General features: G+C 70.5%; 3 protein-coding genes across 4 annotated transcripts; 2 read left to right on the top strand and 1 right to left on the bottom strand.

The window, feature by feature from the left end:
- The first annotated feature begins 87 nt into the window (after nucleotides 1-87).
- SPATA33 (spermatogenesis associated 33) lies at nucleotides 88-5860 on the top strand. Its single transcript, XM_037515732.2, has 2 exons — nucleotides 88-164; nucleotides 4920-5860. The coding sequence occupies exons 1-2, from the start codon at nucleotides 119-121 to the stop codon at nucleotides 5126-5128; spliced, it is 255 nt and encodes an 84-aa protein (XP_037371629.1). The 5' UTR covers nucleotides 88-118; the 3' UTR covers nucleotides 5129-5860.
- Nucleotides 5861-6461: 601 nt separating this feature from the next.
- CDK10 (cyclin dependent kinase 10) lies at nucleotides 6462-12168 on the top strand. 2 transcript variants are annotated; one of them, XM_037515729.2, is made up of 13 exons: nucleotides 6462-6579; nucleotides 8651-8723; nucleotides 9146-9217; nucleotides 9478-9580; nucleotides 9663-9744; nucleotides 9834-9901; nucleotides 10091-10143; nucleotides 10254-10323; nucleotides 10676-10735; nucleotides 10843-10966; nucleotides 11103-11242; nucleotides 11353-11405; nucleotides 11662-12166. In XM_037515729.2, the coding sequence occupies exons 1-13, from the start codon at nucleotides 6493-6495 to the stop codon at nucleotides 11769-11771; spliced, it is 1095 nt and encodes a 364-aa protein (XP_037371626.1). In that variant the 5' UTR covers nucleotides 6462-6492; the 3' UTR covers nucleotides 11772-12166. The 2 variants fall into 2 exon arrangements, with proteins under 2 accessions (XP_037371626.1, XP_037371627.1); XM_037515730.2 differs by having other exon boundaries at nucleotides 6482-6579; nucleotides 8651-8699; nucleotides 11662-12168.
- SPATA2L (spermatogenesis associated 2 like) lies at nucleotides 12124-14904 on the bottom strand. Its single transcript, XM_054696850.1, has 2 exons — nucleotides 14602-14904; nucleotides 12124-13845 (listed from the first exon to the last, which is right to left on the bottom strand). The coding sequence occupies exons 1-2, from the start codon at nucleotides 14902-14904 to the stop codon at nucleotides 12925-12927; spliced, it is 1224 nt and encodes a 407-aa protein (XP_054552825.1). The 3' UTR covers nucleotides 12124-12924.
- Nucleotides 14905-15421: the final 517 nt, after the last annotated feature.

Here is a 15421-nt window from a genome sequence, read left to right as displayed (position 1 = left end):
GGGCCGGGCGGCGGCTGCGCAGAGCGGCACTTCCGGGCCGCCGCGCCCCCGGCGGCCGCTCTCGCGAGAGCCGCGTCGCCATGGAGACGCTTGTGAGGCGGCGGCGGCGGCGGCGCGCATGGGGCTGTCCAAGAGCAAAGCCAGCCCCGGCCGAGGCGGGCGAGGTAGGCGGCGGCGGCGGCCGGCGAGGGCGGCGGGCGGCGGCGGGTCTGACCGCGGCGTCTGTTGCAGGGGCCGAGCGCAAGCGGGGCCGGCGCTTCTCGGGGCCGCCGCCGCACGCGCCTCCGGACCGGCCAGCCCAGGGCTCCGAGGCGGCCGCGCCGGGCGCCGCGCCCCGCAGGGAAGGTAGGAGCGGGCGGCGGCCGGGCGGGCGGGCGGCGGGAGCTGGAGGGCGGGACGCCGGCCCCGGGCGCTCGCGGGGCCTCTGCCGGGCTCGCCCGCCGGGGCCGCCGAGACGGCCGCCCTGACGCGGGCCTTGTCCCTCGCCGGGGGGCGCCTCCCCGGCCTCCGGGCCTGCGCCCCCAGCGGGGCCTCCCGCCGCCGCCCACTCCTGCTGCCAAGGCCCAGGGCCCTGTCCCACCCCTCTCAGGAGGGGAGCGGCGGGGGTGTCCAGGCGACAGTGTCCAGCTGCTCGGGGGCCCCAGGGCCAGGAGCCCGGCGGAGGCCCGTCTGTGTGATGTGTCCACAAGGGGCCAGGTGGCCCGGGCTGCAGAGCCGCAGGACGCCCATCTCCCCGAGTGGGCACAGAGTGCTTTTAGGGAAAGTTCCCAGAACGGGGTTACCGGCTGCCAACTCCGAAACTGTTGGACTATGTGCTTTAAACGACACCACAATAAAGCCGTTAAAAAACGGAGGAAAACAGGGCCTCCCCGGTGGTGCAGCGGTTGAGCGCTGGGCTGCGAAGCTGCCCGCAGCCTCTGCAGCACCGGTTCGATCCCCGGCCACCGGCGAGGGTCCCACATGGCGCGCAGACCTCTCCTGCCGCACCCGCTGCTCCCCTCAGCAGTGTCCTTCGGTCCTTCTGCCTGCTCTGCTCCCCGCTCTGGCTCTGGTGAATTCTCTCGCCCTCCCGCGCTGCTGACTGTACCCAGTGCTTGTGTAAATAAATAAATAAACCTTTTTAAAAAAAAAAAAGGAGGCAAAGAGTGTCTGGTTCTTTGAAGAGATGGAGAGCCTGGGGAGGACCGAGGCCGGTGACAGCCCTGGTGGCTCTGCAGTGGTGTGGAGACTGACCAGTGAGACACGGAAGGGCGCCGGCCAGGGGGACCGTCCAGTGTGGGCCCGGGCGTCCTCTCTGCTTTCCCTGATAGATTTAGAGAAGTCACACTTCACCCTGACCGGGAAAACCTTAGCAAAGTGGAGCCTGCTGGCAGGTCAGAGCAGACATGTGCTGTGGGGCAGCTGGCAGGGACAGGCCCCAGGGGACTAGGCGGGTGCGGAGTCCCATCTGTGGTCAGCCAGGCATAAAAACGGCGTTTTGTCGTGGGTGCGTTACCTTCAGAGACGGGAAACAGGAGCTGCCTCTTAGACCTGCATCCACAACACTTGACACGGATGAGTGGGGCAGCCCATGTGGGGTTGCAGCAGTGAGGGGCACCGCTGGCCTCCTCCCAGCTCCCCGCCTGTGACCTGACTTGACCTCCCGCCAGGCAGTGTCCCCTCCCTTTCCTGTTCAGGATTGGCCTCCTCCCTTGAGGGTGTTGGCTGTGTCCTGAGGCTGTGCAATCCCCAGCCGCCCTGCTGTGAGGAGGCTCTGCCACCTGGAGGCCTTGGGGCTCCCTGTCTTCAATCCCTCCAGCCCAGAGGCTGCATGGTGGCAGCTGTTTTTCCCCCAGGTTGTCAGATGGCCACAGTCCCTGCCATGTGTGCCGTTCGCCGCCAGGTGGCCACACTGCTACCTGCCCAGCGGAGCTGTCCCAAATTCCCATCCCATAAAACCAAGGAACCCAGCTGTGCTTGGCTGTCAGTTTTGGGGTCCCTTGTCACGTGTGCTGAGAACAGGGGCAAGGTGCTGAGGGGATCCAGTCTGGCTGGATTGTTAGTGTGGCTGCTTTGTGCTGCTGCCATCTCTTTGCTCTGTCTGCTTGCAACCTTGCAGCACAAAACCCACAAACACCATGCTTCACAGAACCCAAGACACCCCACTTGCTATCAGCCAATTCCAAAACACTGGAAATTCTACTTGAAAGAAACAACCCAAGGGCCTCCCTGGTGGCGCAGGGGTTAAGTCTCAGCTTGATCAAGCTATCAGCAGCCACTGCGGCCTGAGTTTGATCCCCGGCCAGGGAGCTGACCCACATGGCGCGGCAGACCTCTCCTGTCTCCCCTCTGCTCCCCTCAGCAGTGGATTTCAGTAGATCCGCCTGTTCTGCTCCCCCACTCTGTCTCTGGTGAATCCTCTCACCCGTGCACCTCTGGCCTGCACCCCAGTTCTTGTATGCGTAAATAAAAACAAATCTAAAACAAAAAAAGACCCAAACCTGTCTGGGAGATGAGCGGGATGAAAGAGCTGGGTGTGGGTCTGCTCGGGCGGCTGGGGCTGAAGTCACAATTTGCTGCTTGTTCTTCTGGGGGCCCCGTGACCTGGGCTGCGGTGGATTCCTGCGAACCCCTTTTCTGATCCGGTGTGTCCTCATGTGGCGGGGAGATGTTCTAGTCTCCTCTTTCTCTCAAAAGAGCACTCAGGACACCCTTGGGGCTCTCACAACCTCTAAATGCAGTCACCCCAAAGCCCTCGCCTCCAGACACCATCACTGCACGTCGCTGATGTCTGAACGAACCAGTAAGCAGCCCGTGCGGCTGTGGGCACCGGCCTCACCGCAGACCGCCTTGCCTGCGGGGTGTGGATCCCCGCCAGCTGGCCCCTGGTGGGGACGCAGCCACAACAGCCAGTTCAGCCTCCACTCGTGGCTGGAAAGCGAGGCCACGCACGTGGTGCTTTCCCTCGGCCCCACACTTGTCACCTGCCGTGCGGCTGTCGGAAGCAGAGGCGGGAGCGTCGAGGCCCCGGAAAGTGTTCATATTTCTAAATGAAGAGGCTTTAAGACTCAGGAAGAGAAAAGAAAGCCTGCTGGGTGGGGCCTCAGCGGCCTCAACACGGCTGTTCTTGGTCTGCGGCCAGAGCCACCCCCGTCAGAGCACCAAGGGTCGCTCAGGAGGCCGCCCAAGGGAGTGGGCATGTCGGAAGCGGCAGCTGGAGGCGGCGTTGTCCACAGGCTCCTGTCAGGTGTGTGTGTGGGGAGATATTCGCTCCCGGGTGTTGGCGCAGCTGACCAGACAGTCGACACAACTAAGATTCGCGTTTTACTTCAGTCCTTCAAGGTCCTGCGTGCATCAGAGTCAGCATAGGAGAGCGGGCCGCAGAGGTCGAGGCGGAATCGGGTGTTCTGAGAGGCCTTGGGTTTGAGAAGCGACAGGCCTCCAGAGACGGCCAGTGTGAGCACAGCAGGGCCAGCCGAGCAGCGGGTGCTGGGCCCAGGCTGCACGCAGGGTGATGTCCTAATGACACAGGAAGTGCGGGCGGGAACATGACCTTTATGGGAGGAGATGCCTGCTGGCCCGGGGTCTGGCTCTGGACATGGAGTTGGAGGGCTGGGGTGAGGCTGAGCTCACACCCACCTCAGGATGCGGGAAAAGGCCCAGGAAGTAGACAAGGCCTAGGAGGCTGCGGAGAAGTGTCTGTGTCCAGCCCCTGTGTGGACACGCAGGCCGAAGCGACCTCCCCGGAGAACAGCTTGACAGTCCCTGTGGTGTCCCTTCTCGCCACCATGAAGAGGCCTCTCATGCGCATGGAGCCCAGTGTCCATGGCAGCGCTGTTCACTGTTTGAAAAAGACAAAAACTGGAAATAAACTGAGTCACATTCACGATAAGAGCGGCCGAGGCCCCTTGCAGGGCATCCAGGCTGTGGGAGGCTGTGACTGGCCGGGGTGCTCGCGGGCTGACCTGTGAGCCTGAAGGTGGGGGCAGCTGGGCGTGGGGAGGGCAGCTGCCGCCCTCCCCCACGGGTTGTCTTGTTATTTGCAGGGTTCCAAGTTGCCTTGTGTGGAGCTACATACGTGAAAGAATGAACTTGAAATGCAAAACACGATGAGATGCAACTTTTGGCTTAATGATAAATAAGAAGACTCGGTGCCCAGTGAAGGGTCAGGCTTTGGTCACCTGGTGGTGGGCAAAGCGGTGGGGGCTCTGGACCCAGGGCCCCAGGTGGGGGGGGGGGCTGCACCCTCTGCCACCAGCTGAGCAGGCGGCCTACTCTCGGCACCTGCTCTTGGCACCTGTGTCTGCGGGAGCAGGGTGGGCGCACCCCCTCGGGGCTGCCCCGAGAGCAGCACCCCAGCGCCTGGCGTCCAGAGGCCATGTGGGGCTGGGCGGGTGCTGGCTATAGGCAGCGAGAGCTCCCTGGCGTGCTGGGGGATCTTGGGACCGACTTTAAGCAAAACAGCGTGTGAACGCAGGCCCTTGAGCAAGCAGGCCCTCGAGTAGACCCTGTGCACAGAGGTGGCGCGCTGGGGTTTCCCCGAGGCCGGAAGGACGCCCAGCTGGGCCACACGTGCGCGCGGGCGCCCCTGTCTGTGCTGTGTGCCCAGCCCAGCGCTGGTGAGATCAGCCGTGGCCAGCTTCTCTGGTGTCCTGATGAAGCCTGTACAGAGACGCTGGGGCTCACCCCCGAGTATGCCCGCACATCCCCAGGTCCTCCCTGTGAGCAACCCCTGGCCCTGCTCTCCAAGGTGCAGGCTGGAAGTTGCTCCTGTTCCTTCTCCAGAGAGGGCACCTAGCACTGGCCACAGTGAAGCTCTGGAATGTTCCAACACGGAACCGACCGCTTTGGGCGTCTCCTGACCACACGGCCGGTGCCTGCTTTACGGGGCTGCTTCCCACAGGCCTGGTAGTCAACACCTGGTGTTTTCTTCCTTCCAGAGAAACCTGACGGGAAGGTGAAGGTGAGCAAGAAGAAGCTCATCATCCCCCAGATCGTGGTCACCAGGGCCTCACAAGAGACCCTGCTCAGCTACAACTCCGCCACCACCGATGAGCAGAGAACCATCAAGGAGGAGGGCAGCTGGGGCCCCTACTACCGGCACCGGAACCCCAGCACCGTGGCCGCCTACAACGCGCACGCCGAATAAAGGCATGCCCAGCAAGCGCGTGTGCCTCTCTGGCGGGGCAGCCATGCCCCTGGCTGCCTGTCTCGACTTCCCCAGAGCTGCCGGTAGCTCAGCAGACGGGAGTGACCCTGGCTCGGCGCAGGCTTGTCCAAGCTGGCCCCGCTGGCGCTGGACAGACACCGATGAGCCGGTGGGGCTGGTCTGACCCTTGTCCTGCTCGCTTCTGAAGGAGCTGGGGTCGGTTCTGGCAGTTCACGTGAAGACAGGTCTCCACCTTGGAGAAAAGGTCCCGCAGAGCCCTGGAAGGTCCCCAGGGCTCCGAGCTCGACTGGGACCTGATCCAGGATAGTAGAGGATCTGGAAGGAGGGGCGGGGGGCCTTGCAGAGCTGTCCCGGGAGGAGTCAAACTGAAAGAACTCCCTCTTTCTGCCTGTGAGGGGGGCTCCGGTGGTGAGGCCATTCTGGGGGCCTGAGCCTTGGTGCTGTCAGCTGCCCCCCTCCCCTGTTGGCCCCTGACCCCTGGGCTAGTGTGGTGGGAGAGCATGTCTGGCCTCGCTGGAGTCGCCGTGTGGCTGCCTTAGTGCCCAGCGTGGCCACAGGTGGTTGCTGTGGGGGTGGGTTAGGGCGCAACCAGCTTGTGTGGCCCGCCACAGCCGGGGCAGCCCGGCCCCTCTCCATGAGCCCCGCAGGGCACTGCCCTCCGCCCACTGCCCCAGCGCCGCCTCCACAGCGTGAATTCCAAAATTAAAACAACGGAACATAAATGTTCGAGTTAAACACTCTGGCTCGCTGAGATTTACCAAAAGGCCTTCGAGGGTCACGTGACTCCCCAGCACCCACAGCGCTGCCCCTGGCCCAGGAGGCGACCCTGGCACCCTCCGAGCCGTCGGCCTTGCGGCTCGCCCGCCCCGCTGGGAGGGACGGCTCGGCGGGCTCAAGCGGCACCCCCAGGTCCGCGCCGATAACCCTGCGGGACCCCCCCAGTGCCTCCAGGGCGAGCAGTGGACAGAGGCCGGACAGAGGCCCGCGCCGGCAGGGCCCCGCCCCCGCCCGCCGGCCCCGCCCCCGCCCGCCGGCCCCGCCCCCCCCCCGCCGGCCCCGCCCGCCCCTCCACCCGCCCCGCCCCGCCGCCCCGCGGGCGTCAGCGCCCCGCGGGCGTCAGGCCCGAAGGGCCTGGCCCGCCGGGCTTCTCCGCGCATCTGGGGCGCCGGCGTCCGCGATTGAAACTAGGCGGGCCCGTGGCCGCGTGGGCGCTGGGGTCCTCTGGGGACGTCGGGGTCCCCTTGGCAACCCGGGCCCACGGGGGACGCCCCGGAAGTAGGCTGCGCGCGTGCGCGGAGGGGGCCGCTCTGCGCCTGCGCGCGGGCGGGGCGGGCGGCCTCGGCATGGGGGAGCCCGAGCCGGAGCCGGAGCAGATCCGCCTCAAGTGTATCCGGCAGGACGGCTTCTTCACGGTGCCTGCGGAGCACAGGGTGCGCCGGGGCGCCGCGCCAGCTCCGTCCTCGCGGCGGCGGGGCGGGACCGGGCCGCGCGGGGCCCCGGGTGTCGCGCGGAAGCACGTTTCGCGGCCCGGGCGCCGTCGGGGGCGGGGCGGGGGCGGCAGCCGGGCGCGGCCTGGGCGGGGCCGGGGCGTAGCGGCCCGGGGGCGGGGCGGGGGGACGGGGCGGGCCGGCCCGGGGGCGGGGCGAGGCTGGCTGGGGGCGGGGCGGCTCGGGGGGCGGGGCGAGGCTGGCTGGGGGCGGGCCGGCTCGGGAGGGGCGGGGCAGGATGGGGGCGGGGCGACTCGGGAGGGGCGGGGCAGGCCGGCCGGGGGCGGGGCGAGGCTGGCTGGGGGCGGGCCGGCTCGGGAGGGGCGGGGCAGGATGGGGGCGGGGCGACTCGTTAGGGGCGGGGCAGGTCGGCCCGGGGGCGGGGCGAGGCTGGCTGGGGGCGGGCCGGCTCGGGAGGGGCGGGGCAGGCCGGCTCGGGGGGCGGGGCGAGGCTGGCTGGGGGCGGGCCGGCTCGGGGGCGGGGCGGGGGTGGACGGGGCGGGCCGGCCCGGGGGCGGGGCGAGGCTGGGGGCGGGCCGGCTCGGGAGGGGCGGGGCAGGATGGGGGCGGGGCGACTCGGGAGGGGTGGGGCAGGCCGGCCCGGGGCGGGGCGAGGCTGGCCGGGGGCGGGCCGGCCCCGGGAGGGGCGGGGCTGGCGGGAGCGGGGCGCAGGTCCTCTGGCCTCCCCCGGACCCAGGACTGGTGGTTTCGCTCGTGCCGGACGCCGCGGGCCTCTGCGGCCCTGTCCTCCGCCCGGCCACGCGGCCTCCGCGCTGCCCGCCCCTGGCGCAGCGTGGCCGTCCTCGGACGCAGCTCACGCAGCTTCGACGGGCGACCGACAGGCCCGGCCCCGCCGCGGCAAGGCTGCTGGCCTCTGGGGGTCGCCGAAGCACTGTGCTGCCCGCTGCCGGTCCCCCGTGGGCAGCAGGTGCTCGCTGGGCCTGAGCATGGCAGCCCTGCTGCGGGGCGCGCGGGCACCCAGGACGGCGGCCTCCTGGGGCGCGGTCAGGGCGCTCAGGGGAAGCCGGCGCCAGCCTGGCAGGGGAGGCGCGAGGAGGGCGCGTGCTTGGCGGCTGAGCGTGTGACTGGGGTTTGGTCCTGCAGCCCGGAGGTCGGCAGGGCAGGCCGGAGAGTGCAGGGGGGCGTGGGGACACGGCGCTCACCTGGACGGGGGAGGCGTCGGGCGGTCACGTTAAGGCTCTGTCTACACCAGGGGACTAGGCTCCCGGCGTTTGGAAGGGCTTGGCTGGAGAGAGGGAGGCAGGGGCCGCGCGGGGCTGTTAGAACTCGGGGCTTGCCCCTGGTGTCTTGGATCCGCGAAGTGGGCGTTCAGCCACCTGCGTGCCCGGGCTGTGAAGGCGTGTTGGGTACCGGCCTCTCGGGACAGTCTCTGGATTCAGTCCTGGCACTGGTTCTCTCCCCTCACATCCTGGCGAGCAGTGTTGCGGGGGCCAGCCCCCTGGCCGCTGCCCTGCTGCTCCACCCGCCCCCAGGTCCCAGGCAGCCCCAGGTCCTGGGGCAGAGGGGCGGCGGCGGCTGTCCCCGCTCACAACTTAGTGGCTGGAATGTGGCACGTGTTGTCCACGTCTGTGAGGGAGGCAGGGAATACAGCCCCAGCTGGGTGGCCATGGCCTCCGGCAGTTTCCCAAGAGAAAAAAGGAGATGGCATTGGAGACGGCCGTGTCTGCACTGGTGCTCCGGGGCGAGGGGTCAGCCTGTGCTGCAGCGCATGTCCTGGACTGCCCAGTGGCCACCGGCAGTTGCTCGGCAGCACTCTGGGTGTGCTGCTCCTGGCTGTCGCTTTGCTTTGCGCCACACGTGGCTGGCAGCTGCCTGCCGGGCTGGCCCGTGTTCAGGTGACAGCCACGGTGAGGCCACCCCCGGCATCTCTGGCCACCCCTGGCTCCCCTAGACCCCTGCAAGGCCCCACGTGTGGCTGCCTTCTAGGGGGATGAGCGGGGTGTGAAGGGCCGCCCTTGACAGGCCCCGCAGCCTCACGTGGCGTGTCTTCCAGCTGGGGCGGTGCCGGAGTGTGAAGGAGTTTGAGAAGCTGAACCGCATCGGTGAGGGCACCTATGGCATCGTGTGTGAGTGACGGAGGGACCGACTGGAGCGACACTCCTGCCTGCGCAGCCGGGCAGGGACTCGTGCCGGGGGCTGTCTGCACAGGCATCGGGCTGTGGCGTGACCAGGGCAGGGGCCCACAGCGTGCCAGGAGGGCAGCTGAGCTGCCTGAGTGCCCAGGCGCTTAGGAGTGCCACACAGAGTCCTTCTCACTGGCCGCGGCGCCTCATGCGCTATTCGGGCAGCAGCGGGGGCAGTCGATGGGGAAGGAAGACTCAGCCGCGCCCCCCAACCTTTTCCCCCTCCCCCCGCCAGGGGCATGTCTAGTGGGTGGGGTGTCCCCACAGAGAGGACCAGGTGTCACCGGCAGGGTGCCCCAGGGTGCAGGACGGGGCTTGAGGGTGTGGGGGCTGGTGGCACTGCACTGGGTGTGTGTCCTTTCCAGATCGGGCCCGGGACACGCAGACGGACGAGATTGTCGCCCTGAAGAAAGTGCGCATGGACACGGAGAAGGATGGTGAGCCTCAGTGGGCGGCATGTGGTGGCCGAGGGGGCTGTCTGCCTGTCGCCAGCTGCATCCCCCCACCCCCGGGCTCCGGGCCCCACTGGCCCGTGGGGTCCTGGGCCGGCTCCCCGCAGGGCCCCCCCAACCCTGGCAGTGCTGGCGCCCCCCTCCCCCCAACTTGGCACCTGCCTGCAGCCCCGCCTGAGGCGGGCCGGCCCGGCCCACGCGTGGCCTGGTGTGGTGTGGGGCGAGTGCTGGGTGTTGGGTTGCAGGGGTGCCCATCAGCAGCCTGCGTGAGATCACGCTGCTCCTGCGCCTGCGCCACCCCAACATCGTGGAGCTGAAGGACGTGGTCGTGGGGAACCATCTGGAAAGGTGAGGCCAAAGAGGGGAGGCTGGGCGCCCCCTCGGCCAGGCGGCGGAGCCTGGGGGTAGCCAGCCTCTCCCTGGTGCGCAGCATCTTCCTGGTGATGGGTTACTGTGAGCAGGACCTGGCCAGCCTTCTGGAGAACATGCCAACGCCCTTCTCGGAGGCCCAGGTGTGGCCTGGGGTCGGCCTGAACGCCTTGTCCCGTGGGTGCCCAGGGGCCCTCCCGGCCCTGCTCACCTCCGACAACGCTCCCCCCAGGTGAAGTGCATCGTGCTACAGGTGCTGCGGGGCCTCCAGTACCTGCACCGGAACTTCATCATCCACAGGTGGGACTGCTGGCGCGGGCTGGCTCACAGCCCGCTTCCCCTGCGGGCGGGGGCCCAGGCCGGGCTGCGGGGCCTCCGACCCTGGGGGTCTGGCCCAGGTGGGGTGTCCCCGCAGCACAGCATGCTGCCTGCGGGCTGGTCCAGGGGAGTGAGGGGGCTGCGCCCAGGACCTCCGCGCTCTTCTCGCAGGGACCTGAAGGTCTCCAACTTGCTCCTGACCGACAAGGGCTGTGTGAAGACAGGTGGATGAGGAGCTGCCGTGGGGTGTGGTTGGTCCCTCCATGCGCCCTGGAGGCCGAGTGCAGCCCCTCTGGGCGAGGCTCACGCTCCCTGCCGTTCTGCCTCCTCACAGCGGATTTTGGCCTGGCCCGGGCATATGGCGTCCCTTTGAAGCCCATGACCCCCAAGGTGGTCACTCTCTGGTGAGGGCCTTGGGCAGGTGTGTCTGGTGCAGGGAAGCAGGGGTCTCGGGGTCAGCTTGCCCAGGGGGAGCAGGGAGGGACAGAGGTCTCCCCGGGAGGAAGACCCCCACCCACTGGGGGCTCAGATGGTGTGGAGTCATTTCTCCCATTGCTAAGAGGCAGAGGTTCTGGCTTGGGGGCTTTGTGCAGTGAACGCTGCAGGTGTGCACCTGCAAGCCCCTGCGCCTGGCGCTCGCGCACCTGGAGCTGCAGCCAAGCTGGGGCAGCAGCCAGCGGCGGCTGTTGGCCTCAGGAAGGGGGCTGCAGGGCTGTGGGTGGGGCTGGAGCAGGCCCCGACTGCCCGTCTCTGCAGGTACCGGGCTCCCGAGCTGCTGCTGGGCACCACCACGCAGACTACCAGCATCGATATGTGGTAAGACGCTGTGGGGCCTGGGGCAGGGTTGCTGCAGGAACAGAGTAGGGGGCTGCTCTCCCTGGGGCGCCTGCTGGGGGCCCTGAGACAGCCTCCGCTTGCTGCAGGGCCCTGGGCTGCATCCTGGCCGAGCTGCTGGCCCATAAGCCCCTCCTGCCCGGCACGTCCGAGATCCACCAGGTGGACCTAATTGTGCAGCTGCTGGGGACGCCCAGTGAGAACATCTGGCCGGTGAGAGCCCAGCCCAGCCCGCTCCGCTCAGCGCTGACCTCTCCTGCCCTCCCCACACAGCCCCGCCCCACACCCGGCCCTCCGGGCGCAGCCCCGCCCTCCCCGCGCCCATCCGGCCTCAGCGCAGCTCCCACAGGGCTTCTCTGCGCTGCCGCTGGCGGGCCAGTACAGCCTGAGGAAGCAGCCCTACAACAACCTGAAGCACAAGTTCCCGTGGCTCTCGGAGGCCGGCCTGCGCCTGCTGAACTTCCTCTTCATGTACGACCCCAAGAAGAGGTGCGCACCACGGGGTGGGTGTGTGGGCGGGCCGGACTGGGACCCCCTCCAGACCCCGCTCTGGGCAGGGCAGCTGCGAGGGCAGTGCCCCTGATGTGGCTCTCACGCAGGGCGACGGCTGGGGATGGCCTGGAGAGCTCCTACTTCAAGGAGAAGCCCCTGCGTGAGTCCCGGGCCCTTCCTGGCACGGGTAGTGGGCGGCGGTGACTTGTGGGGTGTGGCCTGGCCTGGGGCTGGTGCCAAGGGGCTGGGCCTGGGCTGAAGAGAGGGTGGCACACCAAGGCCACGGGAACCACCCGCAAAGTCGAGGGGTGGGGGGGTTCAGGCTCTGCCCAGGCCCCAGCACAGGTGCAGGGTGGGGTTCAGACCTGCACCCCCCCGGGTGCTCCTCCCACCCCTAAACAACCCCCTCCCCACAGCTTGCGAGCCAGAGCTCATGCCCACCTTCCCCCACCACCGGAACAAGCGGGCGGCCCCCGCCTTGGCCTCCGGCGGCGGCGAAACCCAGGCCAAGCGCAGCAAGCCCTGAGCCCAGTGTGGCTCCCAAAGATGGACACCAGTGGCGGAGCTCCGCCCTCCTCTAGGAAGGACCCATGACCTCAGGACACAGGGTGTGACCACAGGGCTGTTCCTAGCGGGGCCAGGGCCCCCCACTGCCCCACCCTGGGTGGCCACGTGGGTCCATCCCCGTGGGCGTTGCTGACTTGGGCCTAGCAGACTCTGCATGGCCACTTGCATGCCGATGTGGGCCCTGGGTCCACCCAGGTTAGGGCTGGCGGGACTCCAGAGCGAGTGACCTGGGCTGGAGGGGGAGCCGTGGGTCTGCCCCAGGGGCCCGGGGGAGGGGAGCACCGTGGAGATAAAGACGTTGCTGACACGTGCGAGTCCAGTGTCCTTTAATAGGTGCTCACGTGTAAGTGGTATAAGTGGGCTTTTCGAGGGGTGGGCAGATGGCCCCCAGGGAGGGGCACGCTCTGGTCAGGGAAGGCGGGCCTGGACCTCCTGGGCAGACAGCCCCCTGCCGTCCTGTGGGCCGGTGGACTCGCTGGGAACGGCTGTGCCTGCCTGCCGCCCCCAGCCTCAGGCTCAGCCCCACAGCTGCTCAGAGCCCAGCACCCTTCAGTACTGGCCCGAGGCACGGGGAGTGGCGCCGGGCAGAGCCAATGCAGGGGCTCCCGCAAGCCGTGGCTGAGGAGACCGTGTCCCCAGGTGGGCAGCTGCTCTCCAGATCCCGAGGGCTGCCGTCCTGCTCCCGGGAGGTGAGCCTGTGCCATCCCAGCCCCGTCCAGCTGTGAGGCAGGTGCTGGCCGTCTGTGGCCAACCTGCTGCGTGCGCCAGGGCAGGTCTACACCGGCCTGGCCGCCTCTGGCTGGGCTCCCGTCCACGCAGTCGGCAGGAGGCAGCTTGTCCCAACGCATAGCTGCAAGTTAGGACGGGGTCCCCGCTTGGCCTCCAAGGGTCCTCACGGGGACAGGCTTGGAAGCCAGGACATCTGGGCCCAGGCCTGGGTGCTGGGGATGGGGTGAGCCTGAGGCTGCTAGAGGGTAAGCCCCCACTCCCACTCGGGGCCTGGGCGCCCTCTGCCCTGTGCCCAGGGCTCCTCGGGCGGGTCTGCCGGGGGCCAGGCCTGGGTGGGGCGAGGCCCGAGCAGCACCATGGAAAGCCCGAGCCCGACCTGCGGGCTAAGGCTGGGCCCCGGGCCCGTCGTACAGCGGGGCGTCAGGCTGCGTCCACCGCCGCTGCTGGGTGCGGCCGAGCAGAGCCCGCAGTGCGTGGCCGGGCCGGCAGGCGGCCAGGGCGGCACAGTGGGCAGCGTGTAGCTGGCGGCATGTGTCGCAGCAGAGGGTGGGCAGGGTGCCCGGGGCCAGGCAGCTGTGGGCCTGGTAGCCGGGGGGCTCGTGGGCGCCCTGCGGGCTGGCCCGCTCAGGGCTCCCGGGCGGCTGGGGGGTGGCCAGCTCTCTGCGCAGCGAGAGGAAGGAGAACACTTCGGGCTCGGGCTCCAGCTCGTCCTCCAGTGCCCCATAGGGCGGGCTGCTGGCCCTGGGTGACCCCCCGGCCTCAGCCCCCGGGTCCCAGGCCCCAGCGCTGGCACCCCACAACTTGGCGCTCTGCCCCCACGGCTGAGGCTGGTAGGCCAGCGCTGAGGAGGGCGAGTCTGGGCCTGGGGAGGACCTGCCGTACAGGCTGGCCGCCTCCAGGCCCTCGTCCTCCTGCAGGTCTTGGTACAGGTCCAGCGGGGCCCGGTACACGGCCAGGGGGTCCCGCGGCGGCAGGGGTGGCGGCTCCTTGTCCCCAGCCAGCCGCCGCCGCAGCCAGGCCACGCAGGAGGCCACGTCAGCACTGGCCCGGCGGGCCTGCAGCAGCTCCTCGGCCGGCAGCAGGCTGGTGCCTAGCTGCGCCAGCACCTCCCCCAGGATGTCGCACTCCAGCCGCAGGGCAAAGCAGCCCAGGGCCACCTGCACCAGCTGGCCGGCGGGGGGTGGGGTGGCCATCATGAGGTGGTGGTCGTCCTGGCGCACGTAGCCCATCTTCTCGAAGCTCTGGACGAGCAGGTCCTCGGAGAGCACCCCCTTCAGCACGTGCACGTAGCCGCCTGAGAAGGTCTGCGGGGACACCGGGTCAGCAGCGCGCCCAGGCCGCCCCGGCCCCGCCCGGGAGGCGGAGCAGCCCCCGGTGGCGCGCGGCTCCCCGAGACGGACCCCGCTGGCCGGGGCAGCCCGGCACCGGCACCGCGGCCGGAGAGAAATGCTCGCAGCGGGGTCACGAGGCAGGAGAGAGGCCGCGTCAGGCCTCGCTGGACGGCCCGGGGCCGCCCCGCGCCCGAGCGCGCCCTGCGGGGCGCCGAGCCGCGAGCCCGGCGGCCTGGAGCTCCGCGGGGGGGGGGGGCCCTGGCCGCGGGGCCCGCGTGGGCACGGCGGCCGTCGCGGCCTCCCCGGCCGGCCCGGTGGCGCGGGCCCCGCAGGCCGGGCCAGGCCGTGGCCGCCTCGGGGGCCGCAGACCCCGGGGCTCGGGCCGGCGGGGGTCCCGCTGGGGCGGCAGCGGCCCGGGCCGGGCTGGCTCCGGAGCGGCTGCCATGGCAACCCGGGAGGCCCGCGCCCACGCGCTGTGACGTCACCGCCTTCCCACCCTCCCGAAGGAGCCCGGGGCGCCGGGGTGCGCCAGCCAGCGGCCCCCGCCCGCCTCGGGGACCCCCGGGTCTTCCGTGGAGGGCGACGGCCCGCGGCGGGAGGAGTCGTGGCCCCGGCCTGGGCGCGCCCCCGCGGCTCCGGGGAGGGCTTCGCCCCGGCAGGGGGCCGCGCCCAGCCCGCGAGCGGCCCCCGCGCCCCGCCCGCGCCCCGCCCGCGCCCCGCGGCGCGCACCTTGATGGTGGCGAACTCCTTGCGCCAGGGCAGCAGGTACAGGTGCACGGCCGCCAGCTCCAGCAGCTCGAAGGCGCGGGCCAGGCCGCGCAGCGCGGGCGCCAGGTCGGCGCGGCCCCAGAGCCCGTCGGAGAGCAGCGCCAGCGCGTCGTCCTGCAGCGCGCCGTGCAGGTCGAAGTCCTCCACCAGGATCTGCCAGAGCACGGCGCGCAGCGACGGGTCCCCGCACACGCCCGCGCGCCCGCGCCGCAGCTCGCGCTCCAGGCACAGGCGGTAGTCCTCGGCCAGCGGGCGGCTGCCCATCCTGCGGCCCGGCCCGGCCCGGCCCGGCCCGGCCCGGCCCCGCCGCCCGCCGCCCGGGCCTCCCGCCGCCCGGGCCTCCCGGCCGCGCGCTGCGCCCGCACCCGCGCCCCCGCCGGCGCGCGGCGCGCGGGGCGGGGCTTCTCGGGGCGAAGTGGGGGCCCCGCCGGCGCGCGGGGCGGGGCTTCTCGGGGCGAAGTGGGGGCCCCGCCGGCGCGCGGGGCGGGGCTTCTCGGGGCGAAGGCGGGGGCCGGCCGGCCTAGCTGGCCCCGCCCGCCCCGCCGCGCACCTGCCCGGCCCCGCGCGCGCCCGGCGGCCGCCAAGTCCTCCGCAGGGCCCGGGCGCGCACGCCGATCCCTGGCGCCCGGGGACGCGGGGCCCGAGCCGGGCCCGCCGAGGCGTCCCTCGGGGCGCCTCGCCGCGGTGCGGGGGGCGGGCCCGGCCGCGGCCGGCCCCCCGGGCGGGCACCGCCCCACGGTGGAGACACGAGGGTCGCAGCGGCGTTCCCACGGCGGCCGCC

Source organism: Talpa occidentalis, unplaced genomic scaffold (genome assembly GCF_014898055.3).
Source record: "Talpa occidentalis isolate TD23 unplaced genomic scaffold, MPIMG_talOcc4v2.1 talOcc4.17, whole genome shotgun sequence".
NCBI classification, from domain to species: domain Eukaryota; kingdom Metazoa; phylum Chordata; class Mammalia; order Eulipotyphla; family Talpidae; genus Talpa; species Talpa occidentalis.
The sequence above is the reverse complement of the archived record's forward strand: the minus strand, read 5'-3'. Positions and strand labels throughout refer to the sequence as shown.